Source organism: Mustela putorius, unplaced genomic scaffold, assembly GCF_011764305.1.
Source record: "Mustela putorius furo isolate JIRA1106 unplaced genomic scaffold, ASM1176430v1.1 tig00003898_pilon_pilon_pilon, whole genome shotgun sequence".
Lineage (NCBI taxonomy): Eukaryota > Metazoa > Chordata > Mammalia > Carnivora > Mustelidae > Mustela > Mustela putorius.
The window spans coordinates 27,601,784-27,629,362 of record NW_025422047.1 but is presented as its reverse complement, the minus strand read 5'-3'; the positions used below and the strand labels follow the sequence as shown (position 1 = coordinate 27,629,362).

Below are 27,579 nucleotides of genomic sequence, written 5' to 3'. Positions count from 1 at the left end.
TGGTAAGTAGGTATGGCTGTGTTCCAATAAAACTTTATCTACAACAAGAGAGGCAGCAGGCCAGACTTGGCCTATAGCTGTTATTTGCTAATCCCTACACTAAAATCTAGATAACAAATTTTAGAGAAATAAAACATCTGTTGGGGTCTCTGTTACAGAAGCATAGCCCAAGTTCCATCTTATTATACCCCAAACACTATCTCCTTTCTCTTATTCTTTTTTATTTTTACAATACTTTTGACTATATGGCAGTATATTATATATTTATTTATCTTCTGTGTTTCCTCTAAAATGTAAATTTCAAAGAGGCAGGGACTTTGGCTCACTACTATACCTTCAGTGATGAAACAATACGAGGTACATAGTTATTTGTTGACTAAATGAACAAACATTGGATAGGAGCACAGAAACAATAGATAAAGCCATGAGAAGAGCTGGAAGTCTTAAATACCCTAGGAAATAGCTTGAACTTTGTTCAATAGGCAATGAGAAGCCACTGAAGATTCCAAAGAAGGCAATGTTGTCAAAACTATACTTTTAAAAGAATCATCCTGATTATTAGAATAATATCCTAATTGTTTAAACCTAGAAATAATTTGAGTTTGGTGCAGTAAATACATTAGAAATAAGAGGAAAATGCTGAAGATAAACTTCACTTTTAGAGATAGATGACTCCATACATCCTGATAAATGGAATATGGCAGAATGAAAATGACACTTCTCCAGAAAGGCATGGAAATAAGAAATCTTTTGAAAAGAAAAATAAGGCAAGCAAGCAAACAAACAAACCAAAAACTCTAGGGGAAAAAAACAGTTGGCTTAAACATCTTGGACTCAGTGTGTTAAAAAGACTCAGACCCTATCTAGGTATAAAAGTCTAGTGTCTCAAAAACAGAGGTCTGGGAATCATTCAGAAAGGTTATGGGCAGGAAGCAGCTTTCCAAATAGTACAGAGGGAGGACTAGGATAACACAGATTAATAACCCAAGTTTCAGGGGTAGGAAGAAATGCAGTATTAAAGAAAACAGAAGAGATGAATTCGAAGACAGTGGTGATTACAAAAGGAGATGAAAAATTATTAGGAAAGAAAGGCCTTTGCATGCAGTGATTTAGATTCCTGGAATCAGCTAAAAACTAGCTGACTTGGAAGAAGGCTCTGTGGGAACAGAAGGCTGACTACAAGAAGCAAAGAAATGAGTAGGAAAAGAGGAAGCTGAGACAATGAAGTCAAACTAAAGTACATGTTTTGGTAAAGAGGAAAAAAGGAAAAATCACTTGAATTAAAGGATAAATTTTAGGATGAGACATCTTGGGCCAAATAAAAGGACACACTTCCATGTTATTTACTTTGTGATTCTGAAACTGAGGCTTAAGATTAACTAAGATGCCCAAGGTCACGGAGCTTATAGTAGCTATTTCAAACTAAAATCTGACTTCTGAACATTTCCTCCCCCCCCCCCCCAAGATTTTTATTTATACATTTGAGAGAGAGTGAGAGAGAAAACATGAGAGGGGAGGTCAGAGGGAGAAGCAGACTCCCAGTGGAACTGGGAGCCCGATGCAGGACTCCATCCCGGGACTCCGGATCATGACCTGAACCCAAAGCAGTTGCTTAACCAACTGAGCCACCCAGGAGCCCTGAGCATTTGCTTTTCACCATTAAACTATACTGCCTATTAATGGAGACAATGGATAGAATAGGTTTAAGCAGGAGGGAGGATAAAGGAAAAAAAGTTGGATGACTTTCATTGTCTCAATTAGTTTCCAAATCAGTAACATGTAGGCAATGATACTTAGAGAGCATTATTATAACTAAACTGAGTTTGTACAGGTGATATGTAGTACAGGGCTTAATAAATGATAACTATTTTAAGGTAGAAACATGGGAGTCTCCCCACTTGTTTCCATAAAGAAATTCAGCCTGGTCCCTCTCTGCACCTATCATACTTATCTCCCTGTAGGAGTGAGACTAAGTTTTTTGAGTGGTAAGCTAAGTCATCCCTCCTTGCAGATCCACCTACCTATAGAAAGTACACTTTCCCCTGCTATCCAGTAGACAATAAGGAACCTGCCTTATATTGTCTCTGGCAGGGTAGATAAATCCATTTAACTCTGAGGAGTGGTAACAAACCATTTTGATAACAGACCAAAGTCAAATACATCATTCTAACTGATTATATCAACATTAAATGTGGCCCTTTGATCTCAGCTGTCTAACCTTAACATCTATCTCTTAATTGTTTGTGAACTCTGCTGGTAAAGAGAAATATTGATACCTCTTGATTCCTGCACAAAGAGTATTATTCTATTGTAGATCCATCATTTACATTCATATAACTAGAATGTAGTCTGTATTTTAATAAACAAGTACATTTCTTACCCTGATTATAATTTGTGCCACGTCAAAGTCTGAAACATCATCTAAAATTGGTTGGGTATTTTCTGGTCCATAAACAAGGCAGTTATACAAGGTTTTAGAAAAGAAACCAGGTGAAGGACCACCATGGACCAAAGAAATTGCAAGGATTTTGCCAGCTTCATAGTAAAGATTCTCGTTCAGAGCTGTAGATACAGATGAAAACACATCAAATATAATTCTATTATTATAAGATAATCATTATAATGAATACATATACAGTAAATTAAAAGCCCCCCAAAACTAAGAATTAGATAAATGTAAAATAATTTACAGAAACTAGAATTGTACATGAAATACAGATCTCACCTAAATACATTTTTCTAAATACAAAATAACCTATAATAGAAAAAATGTAAATACAGGAAAATTTAATAAAAATTACATATAATACCATCACAATAACCAGTATGCACATTTTGATGTGTATTTCTAGTATGTATATTAGTGCAAATAGTTTGACTTGTGCTTTTTTTTTTTACTATATTGTAAACTTTTTCTATATTAAACACAATTATTCAAATCTACAGTTAATGACTGATTAAGACTAAATTATAGATGTGCTGCAAAGCAAACCATCTCCTTATTACTGGCTACTTTGGCTAAGTTATACTTTCAACTATATGAGTCACAATATTATAATCAACATCTATTCCCATATTCTTTTTTATATATCTTTGATTATTTGATTAATATAGAGTCCTACATATGCTGTTAGGAGGTCATAGGATATAAACATTTTTAAGATTGTTGATAAATAGGGATAAATTATTTTCCAAAATGGTACAAAGGTACTCCCAGGAGTATATGCTATCTAACCATGTCATCACAGCTTTTAGTATTTTTTAAATTGTCATTTAAAATGTTTTAGCTATGAAGCAAAATAAGTCAGAGAAAGACAAATATTGTATGATTCCATACACATGTGGAATTTAAGGAACAAAACACAGAAGCAAAGGAGAAAAAATGAGAGACACACACACACACAAATCAAGACACTGACTCTTAATTAGAGAGAACAAACTGATGGTTACCAGAAGGGAGAAGGGTGGGGAGGTGGGTGAAATACGTGGTGGGGATTAAAAAGAGTACACTTGTCATGCTGAGCATAGGCTGATATATGGATGTGTTGAATTACTACTACCTGTACACCTGAAACTAATACAACACTGTATGTTAAAATAAAAACTTAAAATGTTTTAGCTACCTTGATAAATCAAAAAGATATAATGTAAATTTTCCTTTATTTCTCTTAATATTGTTAAGAGCAAATTATTAATAAGTAACATTTTCACTACATGAACTACTAAGAAAATCTCAACAATAACCTTATATGCTACGTATTAGCAGTAATACATTCTGTATCTGTTAAATGAATTCCAGAGAGACTAAGCAACTGACTAAAGAGAGACTAAAGCAACTGAAGTAGGTGTGTACAAAACTGAATTCAGATTTTGTGAATTCATGCACTCACCTACTATACCAAAACTGTCTTGAGTTAATGTTACTTTGTTTTAGGGAGTTTTGAATTAAACAGTGTGTACTACACAAGGTACAAATAAACCCTGGAAGTTTTTCAACTATCTTAATGATGCGTTAGGCAACAATAAGGAAGTTCTAGGGACTATACAGGAGAAAATTCAAGTGGAATGAAATAAGTCTTCTCACTCGTCTGAATTTCCTATTATAGCAAAAGTGGTATAAAAGCTCCTAAAAAAGAATGCTAGAATTAATCACTCTTCTGAAATACATTTTTTTTAATTCATCATAAGACAGAAAAGTATCATATACATAAATATGCATGAAAAATTCTTGAAAGCAAAAGTACATTAAAAAATCTGTTAGATGTGGACCAGAAAACTATGTGATAAAATCCTAGGTTGTGAAGAAACATCCTATCTGCAAATTCCAAAGATGTGAACAAGAAGGGCTCAAATAATCATCTATTCCATTTGGCGACTCTATTCAAATGAAATTAGAATGAATATAAAATACAATTTTAAAGAAGTTACACTTAATTATAAATTCACTCTAAGGAGGATATTACTAAAAAAAATTAAGCATATTCTTAAATAAAAAGTTTCACTAGAAAATTTTAAAAATACCACTCCCCTTTTTCTACTCTTCTGTGATTCAATCAGTATTTTACAACCAAGTAAACTATACATTTCGACCACAGGAACTAAATATTAATTCTCACAGCTATCTCTTTCACATGGTATATTCAGCAGATACAATAATAAAATTACCTTGAGAATTTAGAGACAAATTCTTTGACAAGGACCCTTCAAATATTGGTGAATTCTCAAGATGTTGCATCAAGAGACTTAGGAATTCTTGCTTTGATCCAGGATGCTCTCTTCCAAAGTTATCATTTTCATCAACATATGCTACTTCAATTGTGTATGAAGGATTAAAGTTTTGATTTCTGAATCCATCTAAGGCACTATTCCAGACATTGGCTTTATTAATCCATAATCTTTTAGTTTTTTTTTTAATTTGAAAACCTAATTCCACCATTATTGTTGAAACTTCTTTTCTAAATTTATTGCCTTGCCTATAAGACATGAATTTAAACATAAAAGTTAAGTACTCTAAAGTACTTTAAATGACACAGCAGTTATTCAGCCAATAAAAAATAGAAAAATTAATTAAAAAGGAAATTCTTCCCCAGCTCCCACCCAAAAACATACAACAGCTGCCATCAGAACCAAAAAGCTATTTGACTTGATTCTAAATTCTTGACTCCCTCCCCAATTTCCTACTAATTAAAATCTAGTATCATAAACGATCTATGAGAATATTGATAGATCACTATCTCAAATTTGATCAATTCAGTGGATTCAGATGTAAGAGTCAGAAGCTCAGAATCTTACCCTCCTGGCCAAGGGCTATAACAAACAGTTGCTTCAAGGCATTTCAAGTTTACTAAATCCTTTAAAAAATAGAACAAATGTAATCTCTGCTTACTCTATGAGAGAACCATAGTTTTAAGAGATTATACAATGTATTTCTCATCATAAAGTTAGTTAACAGTAGAGTTAATATTACGAACACAACTCACAACCCTTTCAATAGTACTTTTTAGTCTATAGCTATAATTCTTTAAGTGTGGTTCCAAACCAACAGCAGCAACAGCATTTGGAAACTTCTTAGGAATGCAAAATTTTTTTCCAAAGACTTTAAGTAATCTCTACACCAAATGTGGGGCTCGAACCTACAAACCTGAGATCATGAGTTGCATACTGCGTGGACTGAGCCAGCCAGTTGCCCCAGAAATGCAAATTTTTAAACCATGACAGCAAGTAAACAGAATCAGAACCTCTGAGCATAAGCCTAGCAAGCTGTCTTATTAAGATCTCAAGGCAATTGTACGGACCAAATCAAATGTCTCTGCCTCAATTTCTCCATCTGTAACTTAAATTAATGTACTCAAAACAATCTCGTTTGGAGCAATGTGCATCGATCATCTTTCTATATCATGTATAAATTTTTCTCATCATAAGACATTATGATGCCCCAGTGAGGATCAGGCTTTGCTTTTTCTTTCTTCACACACCCCCTATTCATTAACCCAGGTTGCAGGAAAACTTGTCTTTTGGAAGTAAAACAATCCTTCAGAAATATGCCTTTGTGTAGCAGGTTGATTCCTTGCTCCTACCTGGAATGGAAATGCTGTTGTTATTCTTTTAGAATATGATGTGAAAGCATGGAACAAGGAATCAAACTTCCCTGGAATAACATCTATGGAAACCTACATATTAAGAGTTTTAAAAGTAATGTGAACATCTTTTTTGATACTAAAAATATTAAAAAACATCTGTAATGAGTTTTCAGTTAACACAAGTGGTATCTTAAAACAGCAATTCTTCACTTTTTGAATAGTACTTCATATTCTACTTCTGTCTATAAATCTACTTATCAAGTATTCTCGCAGAAAATTCTCTTTACCTTCTAAGTTTTAACTTGATACTATTTTTCTCTAAGATTTTATTTTAGAGAGTGTGCATGGGTATACGTGCTGGGCGTAGGGGATGTGGGAAGATGGGAAGATGTCAGGGGAGAGACAGAGGAAGAGTGAGAGAATCTCAAGATTTCCTGCTGAGCACGGAGACCCACGTGGGGCTGGATCCCGGGACCCCAAGATCATGGCCTGAGTCAAAACCAAGAGTCGAACAGACACCTGACCGACTGAGCCACCCAGGTATCCCTAACTTGATACTATTTTTAACAAAAAAGTACTTCATCTAGCTACTTATGTTAGTTTTGCGTATTTCTTCTAAAAGCTACATATACTTAAAAATTCTAACTTAAGCTGAATAAATAAATACCTGGACATATACTGAATTATAATTCTAGTCTTATTTAAATGTTATGAATGATTTTAAAAGTTATGTATTTTACTAGGTACAGTGGCATACACCTGTAGTCCCAAGTACTCAGGAGGCTGAGGCAGAAGGATCACTTGAGCACAGGAGTTCTGGGCTGTTGTGTGCTATGCCAACTGGGTGTCTGCGCTAAGTCTCGCATCAATATGGTGACCTCCCAGAAGCTGGGAACCACCAGGTTACTTAAGGACAGGGTGAACCAGCCCAGGTAGGAAAATATGTAGACAATAATACAACATAATGATACTTGTAAGTAAGTCTTGAAGTTTCTAAAGAGGTGACATTTAGACCTTCAATACTGACAGCAAATATATTAAGCACATGATTACATAATTAAAAAAAAAATCACCATATTAAACATGATTCCTTCCTTTCAACCAAGTAACGTGGTGTACTTTATATTTTATACTATCTTGACAATGATCTATAATATGTATGTTATATCACAATTCAGTATACAATAAAATAAATTTCATATATATCCTATCTGCAATGCAATCTGGTATTTCACACTCTATTCTATTCTGTTTTGTTTTCTTTTTATTAATGCTGGCTGCAATGACTTCATGATCAAATCTTGGTCCTGCAGTTTGAAAAACACTCTTCCAGAATACTAAGGTCAGTTAATATTCCAAGTATATGTATATATACACCACTTTCCAGTCTAAATTTTCTCAAAATAGAGCTTTATAGGGATGCGTGGCTGGCTCAGTTGGGAAAGCATGTGACTCTTTAGCTGAGGGTAATGAGTTCAAGTCCCACAATGGGCACAGAACTTCCTTAAAAAAAAAAAAAGAAAGAAAAGAAAGAAAAGAAAAGAAAAAGAGAGAGAGAGAAGAGTTTTGTATTTTTCTACATTTCAAAATACATACCTCAGGAGATCTTTATGCTGGGCTCCAGGTGACTGTCTGGGTAATTTAGGTGATGATTCTTCCAACAAACAATCAGTTATTCCCACACTATTAGTGTTGGGTAATGTATGTTTTTTGGCTTTTTGGAAATCCTCTGTATATTTAAAACCCAATGTTAACAATACAAATATACAGGAAGAATTTTAAAATAATATACATTTCAAAAAACATCTTTATTCAAAATTACAAAATGTTACCTGAATTGTAGAGAATACCTCTACATTCCAAACACTCCCAATTTTGTTCCCATGATCGTAATGAGGAACAAGCTAAATGTGTTCCGCTAGAACCACAACACTGACAGCGCTTTATTTCCCATTTGCTGAGGACATAAACAGAAGCAGATGTTTACATTTTGGTATTAACTTGGTCTAATTCCAACCACCTGTACTGCCACAGGACATACTGCCCATTTCATAAATAAACAACTATTCTTCCAAAGGAGGGAGAATAAGATTATCTGCTTTGAAACTACATTACTTTTTCTTTCTTCTCTTTCACTTATGTTTGTAACCTCCTGCTCTAAATATTCACAAACTTAAAATACCTAAACTAAATATCAGCATGTACATGCACATACACAAGACCATAAACACCAGAAAGAACAGGATTAAGAAGGAAAAAAATTTCTTTTATATTTGGAAATTACTAGCTCATAGGGAAATTGCTATATAAATGTAGCCAACATGGAAGAAGCATCAGTAAATACATTATCTTACTTAAAATATTATTTTTCACATTCATTGTTAGGAATTACTTCCTATAAAACTTGTTTAGACACCCAGTATTGTGCAGCTCAACAGGATCCAGACTTACCATCTTGCTCATATTTATGTTTTCTTATTCGCTCCCTTCCAACCCCACCTCCATGTTTCTCTACTGGATTGTGTGATGTATGCCAGTCCATACTCATATTTTTTGTATAGGTGTGGGGACTACTTTTTGTTTGGTTATGAGTATACTCTCTATGAATAAAAAGAGATAAACTCCCTGAGTGTGTGGATGTGTAGGTGATGGGAGGCAGTTGGGAGGCACCTTGGTGGCTCAGTTGGTTAAGCATTTGACTCTTGATTTAGGCTCAGGTCATGATCTCAGGGCCATGAGATGGGGCCCTGTGTCAGGCTCCATGCTGGGTGTGGAGCCTGCTTAAGATTTTCTCTCTCCCTCTCCCTCTGCCACTGCTCCCTGCGTGTAGGTACACGATGCTCTGTCTCTCCAAAAAAAAAAAAAAAAAAAAAGAAAGAAAGAAAGGAAAAAAGAGGTAGTTGGATACCCTCCCCTCCATTAGGTGTGGGTGAATCTCTCTGTGTGGATATGGAGGTATGTGTCCTCTCTGCGTGTCTCCCCCACTTTCCCAGATAGTTCTGCCAAATGATGAAGAGAAAGAAAGAGGACAACTAACATGAGTACTTACTATATTCCAGCCCTAGTTCTTAGTCTACATAAAAAGTTTAATCCTCATAATTTTAAATGATAGGAAAAATTGCTCTTATCCTTCATTTTATTTTTAAAGATTTTATTTTATTATTTATTTGACAGAGATCACAAGAAGGCAGAGAGAGGAGCAAGCAGGTTCCCTGCTGAGCAGAGCCAGACGTGGGGCTCGATCCCAGGACTTCGGGACCATGACCTGAGTCAAAGGCAGAGGCTTACAACTGAACCACCCAAGCACCCCTTATCCTTCATTTTAAAGAGGAGGAAACCAAAGCATAAAGGGGTACATAACTTGCCTATTTCACATGGCTGGTTAAGTCCCAGAGTGGGGCTTCCAACCTAGTCTACCTGGCTTCGGACCCATTCTCCTAACCACTACACCATGGTGCCTTTCAGCAAAACCAGCTTCCTACCACTAGGATGAGGGAGTGAGATTAAAAAAAAAAAAAAAAAAAAAAAAAAAAATTCAGATGGCTATTATTGTGTCCCAGGAGAAAAGACAGGGGAAAGCAATCTCATGTAGCTGCCAGAAAGGAAGGGAATTTGGTAGCTACTGACTGGGTGATCAATAATACATAAGCAATATATACAGGTTAACTAAAACAGCCCAAAATAGCGGCATCTGGGTGGCTCAGTCAGTTAAGTGTCTGCCTTTGGGCTCAGGTCATGATCCCAGGGTCTGGGATCGGGCTGCTCAGCCAGGAGACTACTTCTCTCTCTCCATCTGCTGCTCCCCCCGCCATCTTATGCTCACATGCTCTCTCTCTCTCTGTGTCAAATAAATAAAATCTTAAAAAAAGAAAAGCCCAAAATAAATTTAGAAAATATCAATATTCGTAAATGTATTGTTTCCTACAAATCTAAAGTGCCTTATTATTTACAAAGCACATTTATATACATTATCTCATCTGTGCCTTAGCACAACCCTTTAGAGGTTTACAAACATATAATCAGGGTCACCAGTCACATAAGCAAGAATATACCACACCTGACATCTTCAGTAAGATCTTTGCCCTTAAATAATTTTTAGTCTAATGACAAAACAAATTCCAATAATGTCAATTACACTGTAACAGGCAAACAAAAGAAAAACCCCAGCCCAGAATGGGAAATCAGGAGTGGTAATAGCTATTTAGGGAAATTTTTCAAAACTGGGAAGACATCAGATGCGTCTTTGCAAATAAGAGATAGCATACTCAGCCAAATCACTTTCCATGAGAAACAAGGCTCCCAATATTCTGCCTTGCATTTTAAGTTTCAGCTTGTGATGTTAACATTATATAACAGATATTAAAAATTTATTGAAATATCCTCCATAAATTCAAGAAAACTGGATTTGTCACTGTTTATTCTGCATCTTAAAAAATGAAGACAGTCTTGGGGCACTTGGGTGGCTCAGTGGGTTAAAGCCTCTGCCTTCGGCTCGGGTCATGATCCTAGGGTCCTGGGATCAGGCCCCGAGTTGGGAATCTCTGCTCAGCGGGGAGCCTGCTTCCTTCTCTCTTTTTCTCTCTCTCTCTCTACCTCTCTGCCTACTTGTGATCTCTGTCAAATAAATAAATACATCTTTAAAAAAAAAATGAAGACAGTTTTGATTTCTAGTATCCAACACAGTATACTGTACATAGAAGGCACAAAATAATGGTCGATTTAGAGACAGTATCTACTGACATTTCAAAATAATAATCAATAAATTTCAAATATCAAACCCTTTTTATAGTGATCCAAAAGAACACTGCTAGATTACTTTAAATTAAGCTCTAAAACAGTGCCATCCAATATAAATACAATGCAAATCATTTAATGAATTTAAATTTTTCTAGTAACCTAATTTAAAAAGGTAAAAGAAATAGGTAAAATGAATTTCAACATTTCTAAATTACTATTTGCTTGACATGTAATGAATATAAAAAGTTATTAATAAGATACTCTTAGTTCTTTTTGTCTTATTATTATGGGCTGGATTGTGTCTCCTCCAAATTTATAAGTTGAAGTTCTAAAACCCAGTACACCTCACTATGTGTATTTGGAGACAGGGCCTTTAAATAGATAATTAAGATATTATGAGATCATATGGGTAGGCCTTAATTTAATATTACTGGTGTCCTTATAAGAAAAGGAGATTAGGACAGAGGGACAATTATGTGAGGACACAGCTAGTAGGAAACCATGTGCAAGCCAAGGAGAGAGGAAATAAAACCTGCCAATACCTCTATTTTGAACTTCTAGTCTGTAGGATTATTAGAAAACAAGTTATCTGTTGTTACAGCAGCCATAATAAATTAAGACAGTGAGTTTTCACTATGTATTTCACATTTATAACATCTCTCAATTTGGAATAGCCACATTTCAAGTGCTCAATTAGCCACATGTGGCTAGTAGCTACCATATAGGGGAGTACAGCTCTAGAAAATGAAGCCTCATGAAATACACCACAGAAGTAAGTTACCAACTATGCTGATAGCAATAATTTCTCTGTAAACAGATGTAAACATGCATTTAATAAATATACTCTTCTCAAGTTAAAACTTCAAACATCCTAAGAGCAAAACTACGTTTCTTTAACTAGAAAACCACTTCCTCAGCTGACAGTTTAAATAAGTACAATAAGCACAACTGGACTTCCCAATATACCTATCAGGTGCATTATAGTCTCTCCCTTCTTTGCAACGACATCTTCGGACATCACAATGCTCATAGTGCTGCAGAAGTTCTTGATAAGCATTTTCCTCTAATTCCCAAGATGCATCTCTGTAAACAAAGAAAGATATAAAACACACTTTGAACCAAAATGTTACATAAAAGGATTAGTAATAAAATCTAAAAACAAAAACTTGTCACGCACTTAGGAGCAAGGAACAAACTTTTTCTTTCTAGGATTAATCATTCTTGTTCAAGATATGTATCTATTAGTATCATTTTATCCTGCAGTTAATTATTCTCACAGTGAATTTTCAAATGTTAAATGAAACATTAGAAATTTTTTAAAACTTAATTTTTCCTAATATTTCAGTTCTAATTTTTAAATTTCAAGTTTAATAACATTATTTCTAGATTCCTCATCTATAAGTATTAAGAAAATCCTTATTATACATTTTAAACCACATCTTGATTCTCTTAGATAATTTATACATGCCACTTTGAAATCTATTATACTTGTGTATAAGTTAATCAATTAATATTGTATACACTTGAGGTATTTATTAAGAGATTATAAGTCAACTAATGAGACATTGAAGTCACAGTCCCTGCTTTTAAGAACTAGCAATCTGGGAAGGAAAAGGAAGCAGTGGTAGGGGGAGGTCTCAATTTTCCTATTTAAGGTGACTGCTTCTCTGTGACAGACATAAGTGATTGTTTCCATTGTTATTAAATCCTACATTTAACGAAAATAAATCTTTTTGTTAAAAGACTAAATGGTACTCACTTTTCAGGAATATGAATTCCCATTCTTAGCATCTCTTTCTGAAATATATCACTATTATTGCATATTGTGCATCTAAAGAAAAACACTCCTGCATTTATTGCTTGAACCTATCACGGAAAAAAGGAAATCTATTGTTAATAATTTAACCAGGTATCAGGTCATAAATTGTAATAGCTAAGAGAGTATGTGCTACTTTTCACTTAATATATTATGAAAACATATTTTCTATGCCAGTTCTCAAGCTTTGATAAATGAAGTTATTCTACTGCTAAAATTTTGAGATCCCCCCCCAAAGTTAATAAATTGGCTGTTCTTAGCTTTACATCTATCTTTCTCAACCTTTTTATTCAATGTCATTTCCACACATATCATGCTGTCCATCAGTCTTAGTGAATAAAGCAGTAAAAATATTGAATTACTTCATCTAGGAGGAATGTTTAAGTGTTACTTTATAAAACATCCTTGATTCTGTTTTTAACTCAATCTCTAAGCTAGTTTTTTTCCTAAAAGAAGAGAAGTATAAAACCTACTCTCACTGCTTCAGTAAATAGATATATAGAAGCCACAGACAGCGGGAACTCAGGAGCAGAAAAGTATAAACCTACTAGAAAGAGTAGCCAATCCCTAAAAACAAAACAAAATAAACTAGTAGCACACATTTAACAGCTACTTAACCCGTAGGTGAGCTATATAACCCATACTACGTAGATAACAATACTCTTATGTACCAAAAATAGAAACAAAATAACTTACATCCTATTTTTAAGGAATAATGGTGAGATACAATTATATTACTTGTAAAATGTGTGTGTGTGTCTGTGTGTGTCTGTGTGTGTTTTAAAGTATATACATGGAAGAGAAATGAATAAGTACCTAAGCCTACATAAGAGCCTGACAAAAATGTCAAAATAGTGATGTCAAAGTTAAGTTTGGAAGAAGAAACAAAGGTTTGCCAGGAAAACGTGACAAAAGGCATTACAAGGATAGGGAATTGCATATATCAAGTCTCTATGGCAAGAGTACGACATGATCAGGGAACTAATTAATAATATGCTTAGGGATTACATAATGGCAATTACATTATGTGTCTAACTCAGTAATGAGATTAGATAGAAAAATCAAAGCCAGTATTATATGTGAAGAATTAATATAGATTAAGGTATACAGGAGAAAAGGCCAGTTAGTAGGCCCCTTCAAAAGTCTAGTTATTTTTTTTAAGTGTCTAAAGTTATATCACAGAGGATTTAAAGCAGAGGTTAGGAACAAAAAAGATATACAAAAAATATCTATTAGGTAGACCTGATGGACTTGGGGATGGCTTATGAATGATAAAGAAAACAAAAGAATTCAGGTTCAAAAAACACTAGCAGTGGGGCACCTGGCTGGAGTGGTCAGAAGAAGAGCATGTAATTCTTGGGTCTCGGGGTCATGGGTCTGTGTCTCACACTGGATGCAGAGATTACTTAAATAAATAAAATTAAAAACAAAACAAAACAAAAAATTAGTTGCAAGTGGGACATACACACAAAGAATGTGGGAGGAAAGCAACCAGTTACTGAAATTTCTGAACCTAAAAGGCCTTTAATAGTAATTATACACAGATATCAAGATCTTAATAAATAGATATGATACAAGGGAGTGCCTAGTATGGAGCAAAAAAAAACCCAACAAAACAAAACAAAAACAAAAACAAAAACCACAACATAGAGCATAAAGAAGATACAAGACCACTGCAATGATGGAGAAATCCAAATTGAACAATAGTAACAATTCTCTATACACGCAGAATGAGAAGTTAGCTTTAATCACAAACCTTTATTAACTCTTTTTTTTCCATTTTGTTTTTGTTTGTTTGTTTTAAATAAACATATTTTTATCCCCAGGGGTACAAGTCTGTGAAGAGAAGTTAGCTTTAAAATACTAATCTGCACTCTCTCCTTATAAAATCCCAATGTATATAGCACTGTAGAGGCCACAAATGATGAAATATGCTTAACTACCTTCAATTGTCATTCTATTTATAGGACTGTTCTTCCTTCAACTCTTGTATTAATGAAGTTCAGAGAATAAAAATATTTTTCCTCAGGTATTGTTATATAACAGGATAGCCTCCATTCACTATTACAGTTAAGACTTGTGACAAAATGAAAAAGGCACTGTAGCTCCTTTACAGAACATGGCTCAAGAATTAGTTCTTACTGGTCTCTAATCAAATAACAACTGCATGTTCATATTTATGTCATAGAGAAGTGTCCATGTGGCTGTGATTTTGTTTTACATTTGCATAAAGTAGACCTACATTTTTATAAGTATATCATTTTCACTTTTTTAAAAAATATATTTTTAAAGATTTTATATATTAATTTGACAGAGTGAGATCCCAAGTAGGAAGAGAGGCAGGCAGAGAGAGGAGGAAGCAGGCTCCCTGCCAAGCAGAGAGCCTAATGCGGGACTCGATTCCAGGACCTTGAGATCATGACCTAAGCTGAAGGCAGGGGCTTAACCCACTTAGCCACCCTGGCGTCCTATTTTCACCCTTTTTTTTTTTTTTTTAAGATTTTATTTATTTGACAGAGAGAGAGATCACAAGTAGGCAGAGAGGCAGGCAGAGGTGGGGGGAAGGAAGCAGGCTCCCTGCAGAGCAGAGAGCCAGACCGGGGCTCGATCCCAGGACCCTGGGATCATGACCTGAGCCGAAGGCAGAGGCTTTAACCCACTGAGCCACCCAGGTGCCCCTCTATTTTCACTTTTTAATGACAGGATTAGAAATTTGGTATTTTCAGTGCTCACAAAAAGCTCTATGAATACGAGAGCCAAGTTTGAGAACCTCTCTGCATTTCATTACTAACAAATAACTGAAGCAAATCTTCTTTATTTTCTTATTTGTTGACTGAGGCAAATCTTAATTGTTTTGAAAAATAACATGCCCTTATAAAATTAACAAGATGACATATTTGACAGCAATTACATTTATTTAAATACAAACTCTTAATTAAGATAAATTACTTTTGTAAAATTCTCATACAATGTGAAATTGTTCCTCATTAGGTAAAGATAAGTTTTTATGGTATTTATGAACTATACTCCCTAGATACTTTTATAAATACTTCTTTATAAGAAATAACAGAATATAGGGACGCCTGGGTGGCTCAGTTCATTAAGTGGCTGCCTTCAGCTCAGGTCGTGATCCTAGGGTCCTGGGATGGATGCCACATCCGGCTCCTGGCTCAGCAGGGAGACTGCTTCCCTCCCACTCTGCCTGCTGCTCTCCCTGCTTGTACTCTCCCTTTTTGTTAAACGAATAAATAAAATCTTTAAAAAAAAAGAAAGAATAAAATTTATAAAATGTAGCCAACAAAATAGCCTTCATCCTGACACTTTTAACAGAATAATCCTAAATATAAAAAAGTTCCGGGGCGCCTGGGTGGCTCAGTGGGTTAAGCCTCTGCCTTCAGCTCAGGTCATGATCTCAGGGTCCTGGGATCGGGACCGCATTGGGCTCTCTGCTCAGCAGGGAGCCTGCTGCCCCCTCTCTCTATGCCTGCCTCTCTGCCTACTTGTGATCTTTTTCTCTGTCAAATAAATAAATAAAATCTTAAAAAAAAAAGTTCAAGCCTCATGCAAAATATGAATCAAGTACTTTTCTTTATCCAAATTATGTTTTTATTAGTAAAACAAGTAAAAATAGTTTAATCAATCTTCACACAGACTGCAGATGAAGGCGTAGTTTTACAAAATGCACCACATATATAAGGGCTTTGGTTCTATGGTCTCATTAACTAGAATTGTCATACTTCCCATATACCAGATGCAAAGCCTGGAAGTCAAGGCTTTGATACTTATATAAATGACCTGTAACAATCCTACTTATTTTAAAAATATCAATTTGCATGATAGTCATCATGATCTCTTACCTTTTGTTACATTTTCAGCACTTCCCTTGACCCCACTGTAAGTATGGATATATAATTTCATAATTTTTTTTAATGTACAGTTATTTCTTTTACTTGATTTCATTTAGTTATATATATTCCTGGCCATCTGAATATTTGCTCTTTATAAAAATATATTATCAGTATAAAAAGAGATGGCTTAAGGTTGCTTCAGTGTTCAAATTTTGCTTTTTCTTTTTCCAGCTTTTCTTCAGTTGTCCTAAATATGATTAGCTTTGTTTTATAAATACATGATACTGTCATCAAGTTATGTTTAGATATTGAGGGTCCCAACAGTAAGGCATTTAAACCTCTCTGGAAACCAAGGCTGTCGGTACTGCTGCTATTGCTGGTTTTGAAAACCGTACTTTCCCAATAGTAATTTCTTGTGAAAGTTCTGTGGGACACCAGGCAGATGAAACAAGCTTAACCTTGTTGCTCTATCATTGGGTTAAAGATATTTTAAGCTTCCCTGTGGAAGATTCACACTGTGTCGTGTCACCTACTGCTAAAGTCAATATATGGTGTGACTTTATAGACATGAGTCTTGTAATATTTCCTGCGGTTCACTGGGCACCATCTGTCTGCATCTTCGTAGAACATCAACACTGACAAGGGCAAAGTAAGAATAAGTAGAGGAAAGTTATTTTGTGCAGTTTCATTTCACTAAATGAAATTAAGTAAAAATTTTATCTTAAGGCACTTCTTCTCTCAGGTAAGGCCTAAAAAGGGACACAATCGTGCTTAATCATTAAAAGGGGAAAAGAAAATCAGTTAACAAAAGACTACTGCACTATACATATAGAAATAGAAGGAAACAATAAAGAAGAAAAGAAATCACTTAAACTCAAGAGCTTTGGGATATTTCACTGTATGTTTTTATAGACAATGCATGCTGCTTTCCTTTTCATCTTTATACCCTATACGCAGGCTGGCTTCACAGAGTGGAGACATTTTTAGGGAAGACAAAGAAAAGGCCAAGAGTACCAGGAAATCATGAAGTTTGTCCCCTGTCCAATGGTACCATGAGGCAGCAGTTTTTAAAGAATAAAACCTTGTTTCTTAATATAAGTAGTGTTTCACCTGAGACTTTAAAAAAAAAGAAAGAAAGGAAGGAAAGTACGAGGTGTCTGGGTGGCTCAGTTAAGTGGCTGACTTTTGATTTTGGTTCAGGTCACGATCTCTGGGTCCAGGGATCATGCCCCATGTTGGGCTCTAGGCTCAGCAGGCAGTCTGCTGGAGGATTCTATTTCTCCCTGTTCTTCCTCTGTCCCCTCCCCCACAACACTCTAGCTTTCAAATAATCTTAAAAAAGAAAGCAAGCCACTGCTCTATTCCTTCATCCTATCAAAATTTGGTAGTGACATGAGGGGCAAAAGGTATTGGGCACTGAGGGTTATATGTTAGCGATGAATCACTAAAGTCTACTCCTGAAACCAGTATTAGTTTATCTTAACTAACTTGAATTTAAATAAATTTAAAAAAAAGGTGCTGGGAACACCTAGGCATTAATACACTGAGAATTATCCACAATGGGCTCCTGGGAACACTGTACATGATTAGGCAGCAGGCAATCAAATCTTCAGTGGATTACCATTCACGGGATGAATTTCAACTGTCCATGACATTGGACTGAGGTATTACTACCTCTGTGGGCTGTTATTTAACATTAGCAGAACAGGATCTTGCCACACCTTCCATTTGACAAAATCCTAGGAGGCTGTAAAACTTTGATGACAGACTAGTTTCTTGAACTTCAGATGTGATTTTAGAGATATAGGGCCTTTTGGCTCAGAAATGCCTTGGCATCTTTCACTGTTCACAGCAGATTGAGACAGCCAAGGATGACTCAAAGAAATACAGGCAGTATAATTCCATGGAGACCCCTCATCATTGTCTGTGTCTTGAGTCCTTGTTTTGTTTTGTTTTTAATTAACATATAATGTATTATTTGGCCCAGGAGTACAGGTCTGTGAATCGTCAGGCTTATACACTTCGCAGCACTTACCATAGCACATACCCTCCCCAATGTCCAAAACCCAAGAGCTGTCTCCATACCCCCAGCAACCCTCAGTTTGTTTTGTGACATTAAGAGTCTCCTATGGTTTGTCTCCCTCCCAATCCCATCTTGTTTCATTATGCTGAGCGAAATAAGTCAATCAGAGAAAGACAATTATCATATGATCTCCCTGATATGAGGAATATGAGAGGCAGGGTGGAGGGTTGTGGGGGTAGGGAAGAAAAAAAATGAGTCCTTGGTGTTTTAATGGTGGACCCTGGATCTTTGGGTTTTAGTGGTAGAGGATCTACAAATCCAATTCTGTCATAAAGTTACGAATAGTAATAAAAATAAAATGTGGTCCTTGTACCTGAAAAAGATAATTTCTTTTGTTAATGTTAATCTGGAGTTGTCTACTACAGATTCTCAACTGCTGCCTTTCTCTGAGTGAAAGTATTTGGGATATGGAATTTGATCTTTTCAGGTGCCTTTGAATTAGATTATTTTCTACTTCATTGACCTCATATTTTAGTTTACCCAGCTTTTTCTTGCGAATGTCAAGTTCTCTTTGAAGTCGTTCCATTCTGGTCTTTTGGTGTACCAACAGACCTTGAGTGTAGGCAGAAGCAGCATCAAATCCCATACTCAACTTCTGTGCTTCACTCATTCTATCCACGTGTGCTATAAAGTATGGTCCATTAAGATACTGAATATTCTGTTTCTACATATAATCAAGATGGCATAGAAGATTTGTAACTTCAAAGGCAGGGGACATCACCCCTAGTGAAACTGCAGGGGTTTAGTAGGATAAACTATAATTTTGAAAGTATATTTTGCACTAGGTTGAGTGATCACTACTTAAGAAGTGGCATAATTACTGTCTATTGTTCGATTCACTCATGTACTTTGACTATTAGTACTTTTAAGACTTTCTTGAAATATAAGGGGATTTACAACATCTCCTACCTTTCAAAAATACTTCTGTGAATAACCTGTAATCATTAATAACATTTTATTTTACTAAACAATAATAAAAGTCAAGCTCTAAAAAAAGTGTTAAATTTAATTACATTCTTTGTTAATTTGGCATTCTATTAACTGTAATTGTCTATCAGTTGGCACTTTCACACATGTACATTATTATATTTGATGTTATTAATAAGTGAGCTCTTCCTAAAATCTTCAAGAATTTTCTGAATCAAATAAATATTAAAGTGTTTAATGTTGTATGTTTTGTGATATTTGCCTAAAAACTCATTATTAGGCGTGCCTAGGTGGCTTAGTTGGCTAAGCATCTGTCTTCAGCTCAGGTCATGTTCCCTGCTGAGCAGGGACTCTGCTTCTCCTTCACCCTCAGCCGTCCTGTCCCCCTCCCCTCTTCCCTCTCTGGCTCATGCTCTCTCTTTCTCTCAAATAACTATATAAAATCTTAAAAAAAAAAAAAAATCAAAACATCAGGACGTCAGGTTTGACATATCAGGTGGCTTTCAAAAAGAATACCTTTAATTCAATAAACAGTAATCAGTCCCTGTCAAGAAGCTGTGATAAAGTGTTTACCATAGCTTTTTTTTCTTTAAAAGGCCTCAACATTTAAATATTTTAGCTTCCCACTAAATTATCATTTCACATTTCTTGGTTTTCTAAGCTTAAATATGTAAATGAACTTGGCAATTAAATCTGTGTTTTATTCATTGTGAAATACAAACAAAATCCTTAGGTCAAAACAACAAAAACTTTTAAGTGTAAATATACATTAAAAGGTAGTGTTCTAAAGTATTTATTAAAATGTTAGTTGTACACTTTAATAGATCAAATTTTGTATGTAAAATATGCTCTAATAAAGCTGTTTTCAAGTTACAAGTAGAGGTTGACACAGGTCAACTCTTTACAATTGGGGTGCCTGGTTGGCTGTCAGAAGAACATGCAACTCTTGATCATGAGTTTGAGCTTTATGCTGGGTGTAGAGATTACATAAATCAGTAAGTAAATAAAAGAAAATTCAAATCAGCAAGGAACAAATTTTGTATCAGAAAAAGCTTACAAAAGAACTTACCTGTAAACAGTCTCTATGAAACCAAGCATTCTTACAACAAGGACTTCGTAATATGCTATAAGTCGGAACAGGCTCAAGATATTCCAAACAAATGGTACATGGTAAGGAGTCTCTATAATTATTAGATGTAATTATTTGGACAGGTCGATGTTTCCAACAGAATGACCTAAAAATGTAAATTATTTAAAAACAACACCTAATAAATTTCAAAACACAATGAGGCTAGCAATAGCATTACAATTCACATTTTTAAGAGGAAACTTGGTTGTAAATCTCTCATAATTAACCTACAAGACTGGAACTTTGGCATTCTTAATCAGTCTCACAAACTATGACCAAGGAGAGCAGGACTTTCAGAATGTGAACCTTTTGGTGCTAAGACTTAACTCATAGAGGGGCACCTGGGTAGATCAGTTGATTAAGCATCTGGCCTTGTCTCAGGTCATGATCCCAGGATCCTGAGATTGAGCCCCATGTTGGGCTCCCTGCTCAGTGAGAAGCCTGCTTCTCCCTCTCTTCCCTGCTACTGCTCTCTCTTAAATAAATAAAATCTTAAAAAGAAAAAAAAAAGACTTAATTCCTAGAATTTCAGTAACTAGTATTATGTTGAGAATTCTATGTAATATTGTTAGCAACACTATTACACTCAATATTACGTAAAATTAAAGAGGGAACGTAAAAAGAAATATTTAAATTTTGTAACATAAAATATAAATAAAAGCCTATTCCTAACCCATTAAATTTATTTCCATTTGCTAAAGTCCAGTTTTATACATGCTAACAATCCATAAGTCAAGAACACAAAAACTAAAAGAAATAGAACATTCATAAAATCAAATACTAAAATTCATAAATCTTGATGCTTAAAGCTAGATTCAGAAAGTAAATATTATAAGGAGCACTCCAGGGCAAAATATTAATTTTTTTGGACTCCACCAAATTTAAGTGCCTTCAATTTACTCAATGAGAAATACATATGGCCTTTGGAAGAAGAATGGACCATAAATCTAAAGAGTGACATAAAAATCTAGAATTATGTAAGCTGGAAATTTTTCTAAAATATTAAGAAATTAACAGTTTCATATTATATTCTAGAGCTGAAAATTGAAGGTAAATATTAATTATTAAGCCCATTTAAGACTGGCAGTTCCCAAGACTTTGCAGATAGAGAGGACTCCAAAAACGAAGAGGGAAGCAATCCAAAAAAAAAACTCAGTACAGCTCTGAAAAGAATTTTACAAAGGTTTTATATCATTGGGATATCCATATCCATTTTCCACTTTTCCTTAACACTTATCTTTCATATTCAATGATTAACTTACGCAAAATTTCCAGTAAATTGGAAAATACATTCTCTCTGAAGTCCACATGGGAAATGATAACTTCGTTTACATCGGGGTGTAACACAGCCGATTGAAGCACCAGTCTTCTTGCAAATACAGCATTTCTAGAAGAAAGTATGAAAACAGAGGTCTTAACATACAAAATCTGAGTAATACAGTATGACTAAGGTATAAGTGAATATTCCTGTGGGGAATCTGAAAATTATTTTCATCACACAACAGCTATGATGATGGTTTATTAAAGCAATTTCTGAAAAAAAACTGTTCTACCCAGAGACAGTCTAAAGACACTAAAGACTCACTCCTATAACAATTTCTGGTAAGAGTCATCTCTAATCTAACCTGTGGATTGGACAGAGAGGCTTCTTCTCCTTCCTAACTGGCTAAAATATTTTCAGCTGAAAGGTTTATAAACATAATGGCTATACATTAAAGTCTCAAATCTCAATTAAAAAAACACATAAATAGGAGGCAGTGCCTGGGTGGCTCAGTGGGTTAAAGCCTCTGCCTTCAGCTCAGGTCATGATCCCAGGGTCCGGGGATCAAGCCCCACATCAAGCTCTCTGCTCAGCGGGGAGCCTGCTTCCCTTCCTCTCTCTCTCTGCCTGCCTCTCTGCCTAATTGTGATCTCTGTCAAATAAATAAAAATCTTAAGAAAAAAAAAGGAAAAAAAAAACACATAAATAGGAAACATTCATCAAGGAGAACAGCAAAACAACACTAAAAACCAATCTGTGAAAATAAATCAGCTAGGCTCACCCTATCCTAACCAAATGAAAGAGTATTACATACCCGTAACAGATTACGTAGTGATATCCCTCATCCCCCACAAAAGATATGCTCTAGTCCTTATTCTTGGTACCTATGAATGTGACCTCCTTTAGAAATAGGGTCTTTGGAGGTGCTTGGGTGGCTCAGTGGGTTAAAGCCTCTGCCTTTGGCTCCAGTCATGATCCCAGGGTCCTGGGATCAAGCCCCACTTCTGGCTCTCTGCTTGGCAGGGAGCCTGGTTCCTCCTCTCTCTCTTTCTGCCTGCCTGTCTGCCTACTTGTGATCTCTGTCTGTCGAATAAATAAATAAAATCTTTAAAAAAAATAGAAATAGGGTCTTTGTTTTTAAATATTTATTTATTTTAGAGAGAGAAAGCTAGCGCCTGTGCAAGTTGGGAGAGAAGCAGAGGGAAAGAATCTTCAAGCAGACTCCCAACCAAAGACAGGGCCCAACTTGGGGCTCAATTTCACCACCCATGAGATTATGACCTGAGCCAAAACCAAGCGTGGTACACTTAGCAGACTGAGCCACCCAAGAAACAGGGTCTTTGTAAATGTAATTAAGTTAAAGATCTCAAGATGAACCCATCCTGGATTTAGGGTGGTACGTAATCAAATGACCGGTGTCCTTATAAGTTAAAGGAGAAGGAAATTTAAGACATATACACACAGACAGGAAAACCATGTGAACATGTGAAGCTTGAAGCAGAGACTGGAGTTATGTTGCCACAAGCCAAGTAATGCCAAAGGTTACCAGCACCCACCAGAAACTTGGAGAGAAGCACAAATAGGGATTCTCCCTCAGAGCTCCCAGAAAGAACCAATCCTTCTGAGAGGCTGATTTGAAATTTCTAGTCTCCAAAATTATGAGAACAAACTTTTGTTTTAAATGACTCAGTTTGTGGTAATTTATTATGGTAGCTCAAAGGAAAAAAATATAGTACTGTTGCCACTAACTAAAATAAAACAGTGGTATATGAACACAAAGACTATTAGATGATTCAGTCATTACTAAGATACAGAGCAGTATCTAAAACATCTTGGAACCCTTGAAATAGCCATTATAAAATGGTCACTGATGAAGGGATTATACAGTCTTACACACACCCATGAAGTAACACTAGATTACTGGAGAATACCTTGCCAACATGAGGCTCTTCCAGTAAACTGACATAAGGAACTCTAGCTTAATGTAACAAATGGAGACAACTTCTTCAGGATAAAGATATTCTCCAAGGTTCACACCAAGGGAGCCTGGGTGGCACAGTAGGTTGAGTATCCGACTCAGTTTCAGCTCAGGTCATGATCTCAGAGTTGTAGGGTCAAAGTCCCAACTTGGGCTCCACGCTCAGTGCAGAATCTGTTGATATTCTCTCTCCCCTTCCCCCTACCCTTCCTGCTGGTGCTCTCTAAAATAAATAATCTTAAAAGGGGGGGGGGTTCACAATATAGTCAGAGAGGATTCAGATGTTTTAAGAAAACTGGTATTTCCGAAACTGAAGGTTGTTGGAATGGAAGGGGATGGGAGGGATGGGGCAGCTGGGAGATGGGACACCGGGGAGGGTATGTGCTATGGTGAGTGCTGTGAATTTTGTAAGATTGATGAATCATAGACCTGTACCCCTGAAACAAGTATTACATGTTAATAAAAAAATAATAATCTTCATAAATAAATAAATAAATAAATACCCCCAGATAGTTCCAAAATGCAAGGAGATCTTTTGAGGTCATCTTTCACAAGTTCACTATCATCAGGAGGTTGAGGAATTTTAATACAAATATTCTCACATGGTCCTTAGATAAATGCCATCGCTAACCCTTCTCCCAAGATTTTCTCTTGTGTCCCATAGCCTCTATTTTACCATCTAGTCCCCAGAATCCTCAACATCTTCGAAAATAATTGCCTCCTTTTTTTTTTTTTTTTTTTGCCTCAACTAAAATAAAGGTTTCTATATGGTTGCTTCCCTGATAGGATTTCTTGAATGAAGTTACTTATTTTCCCATCCTCCTTTACTCTCATCCAGACTTGGCAAGGGTTAGAAGGAGGATATGGAAATAGGCAAGGGCGGTGGGGGGGGGATCAGAACATTATTTTAGTTCTCTGTTGCAGGCTGTAGGTCACAAATTTGCCTTCATACTTTAAAGAATCTGGTCCTTTGAACCTGATGCTATTTAAGCTCTGCCACCTACTAACTTCCTCCACACTTTGGCACCTTTCTCTATATCTTATCTTGCTACCATTGTAAACAACTTCTACATTGATGAGACAACTTTTGAATCCTTCAACTATGATGGGTCAATACCTTCTATCACTACTCCAGTATAATAATGAATTCTCTCATTACCCAAAACTCCTCCTCCATTGAAACCATCAGTTCCAGCTATATTCTCTGAAAAAAATTCCCTGCACTTCCACCATTCTCATTTTTTTTAATCTTATCATTTTCTAACTCATTCCTACTCAGACCAAATGGAAACCTAAAATCCTCTTCTTGTATTTAATATAGTAGGTATCAAAGAGAAGATTCACAAACTACAATTAAATGAATAAGGGGTTAAAGTGTAGAATATAAGAAGAACATAAGAAGGCATAAGAAGGCAATGAACAAAGGTACACAATGTCACAGAATGCCCACAAGAGATGGAGATATCATAAATTACTGGTCTGCACAGCTGTGTAATTTTCACCTCAACCCATCATGTCAACCCAACAAATGAGGTGTAAGAATGAAAAGTGAACATCCAGGTTGACTGAGTAGAAGTATGACCATTATTCTGATGGTAGAAGTGGGTGAAATGATGAATAGGTTGGAATAAAATAAGGACATGAAAATAGCATTGTCACATACATTGTTCAGGGTTGGTTAATCTCACTTTTATTTGCAAATAGTTCTTCTAAAATTTATCCAAAAAACCCCTTTTTATAAATTTGCAAATAGTTCTTTTAAAATTTACAATAATTTCTTCTAAAACTTACCTTATGTGACAAAAATAAGCATTTGAACATAAAATTAAAGTCTTTTAGGTTTCCAGAACAGAAAAATCTTCCCTAGTATGATTATATTTATGGTATGTAAGTATAATGAGTAAAACAATTTACTTACCAGTTTAGAAGCCCTGTTCACTTCTTTTCTGATGTCTTCTATTAGAAAACCGTAAACTCCTTCTTCTTCTTTACCTCTCTGCCAAATTCCACTTGACATCAACTATAAATATATTCTCAATTAGAAAATAGACTTCAAGAAATTAGAATATATATACACATATATGTATTTATATATATGTAAAATGTGTGAATATATAAATATATATAATGCATGTGTTTATATATATTAATATACACATATAATATATATAATGTTCCTATAAAAATGGACATAACTTAAATCTCAAGCAACTCTTATCTATAATAGTTATATTTCATGATCAAAGTAAGAGGCTACTCACATTCTCTGATTTGGAACCAAAGTGATTTCTAAAAGTATTCCAGGAAATAACAGAAAAAGGAAGAATGCAAGGCAGAAAACATCTATAATGAAGATTTAGGGGGAAAAAGGTGGTATATGCTGAAAGGTATAAATGCAATAATAGTAAACTTTTAGGAGCTAATTCAGTTTATCAGTGATATTTCAGGCTAACTTTAAATGTAGCTGGATTCTGAATCATAAAAGGTGTATTTATGGAAACCTATTGAATCATGGTTAACATAAATGTTTGAGTCTTTAAAAATCTTTTAACTTCAGTTTAAATATGTTACGGAAATATGAATCAAGAAAACACATGGAACTGTGACTAAGAAATCCTGGCTTGCAAACCAGGCTCTGTGTTCAACTTTCTGGAACTTCAGGCAAGTAATTTAATGTCTCTCACCTTAAACACAAAAATAAAAACTGTACTAGGTTGTCTCTAAGTCTCTTTAAGCTCTAACATTCCATTATCATTTATAACATTACTGCACTTTCCTGTTCACAGTGAAATAGGATCTTGTAAGTGTTGAACTTAAGGTGGGTATCTTTTGAATTATTATATTCATTAACGAAAAACAGAACATAAAGGATATTTGATCAAATTAAATATATTAAATAATTCAAAAATACTTCAAATTTGTGATTAGAGGATTATTTTAATCAGTATAATATATCCTAGAGAAAACAAAAAAATACATATTACTTAAGAATTGGTTAAGAAAAAAAACCCCAATGACTAATAAAATAGCTCTCCTAATTCTGATAAAAAGTAAAATAAACTCTCCAAAAAATGAGAAGGTTTCCCTTGGTAATACAAAATATAAGACTTTCAACTTAGAAACAAATTTGGAATGCCAAATTCATGTTCCCTTAAATCTCAGTACAAAGTAATTAGGTTCCCAGACCAGTCTAGAAGTCTATTTAACCCACAGAGTACTTGAGACACAAAACTGTAGTCTTTGAGAACCACAAGAAATGTTAGATGGTTTCTTAAGGAAACATCTAGAGTTTTAAAAATGGATGCTGGGTAGGTATAAAAACAGATCTACAAACTTATTGATACTTCTTCCTTTAAGAGATGGGGCCTAACTCCCTTCTACTTGAATGTGGGCTAGCCTTAATGACTCAGTTCTAACAAAGAGAATAAAGTAAAAGTGACAGTAGTATGTGACCGAGAAGACTAGGTCATATGGTTCTATCTTGGTGTCTTGTCTATCCGTCCCTCCCTCCCTCTTTTATCACTTGCTCTGGAAGAAGCCAGATGCCATGCTGTAAGTACCCTATGGAGGTACCCAGGAAGTAAGAAATGGAGGCTCTTGTCAACAGGTATTAAGTACTAAGGCCAAAAGCCATGTGAGTGAGCCATCAGAAATTGATCCTCCAGCCCAATCTAACCTTCATGTGACTGAACCCTGGCTGACATCTCACTTATAACCTCA

General features: G+C 35.3%; 1 protein-coding gene across 3 annotated transcripts in view; it reads right to left on the bottom strand.

The window, feature by feature from the left end:
• Positions 1-27,579, bottom strand: part of G2E3 (G2/M-phase specific E3 ubiquitin protein ligase) — a 70,398-nt gene that overhangs the window by 9,934 nt on the left and 32,885 nt on the right. For all 3 annotated transcript variants that reach the window (XM_013057597.2, XM_045067641.1, XM_013057598.2), the window contains 9 exons: positions 25,778-25,879; positions 21,883-22,007; positions 20,561-20,726; positions 12,577-12,683; positions 11,784-11,900; positions 7,913-8,037; positions 7,677-7,809; positions 4,666-4,973; positions 2,381-2,562 (listed from right to left, as the gene is read on the bottom strand). In XM_013057597.2, the coding sequence (XP_012913051.1) occupies positions 2,381-2,562; positions 4,666-4,973; positions 7,677-7,809; positions 7,913-8,037; positions 11,784-11,900; positions 12,577-12,683; positions 20,561-20,726; positions 21,883-22,007; positions 25,778-25,879 (1,365 nt within the window). The remainder of the gene's footprint in view (positions 1-2,380; positions 2,563-4,665; positions 4,974-7,676; positions 7,810-7,912; positions 8,038-11,783; positions 11,901-12,576; positions 12,684-20,560; positions 20,727-21,882; positions 22,008-25,777; positions 25,880-27,579) is intronic.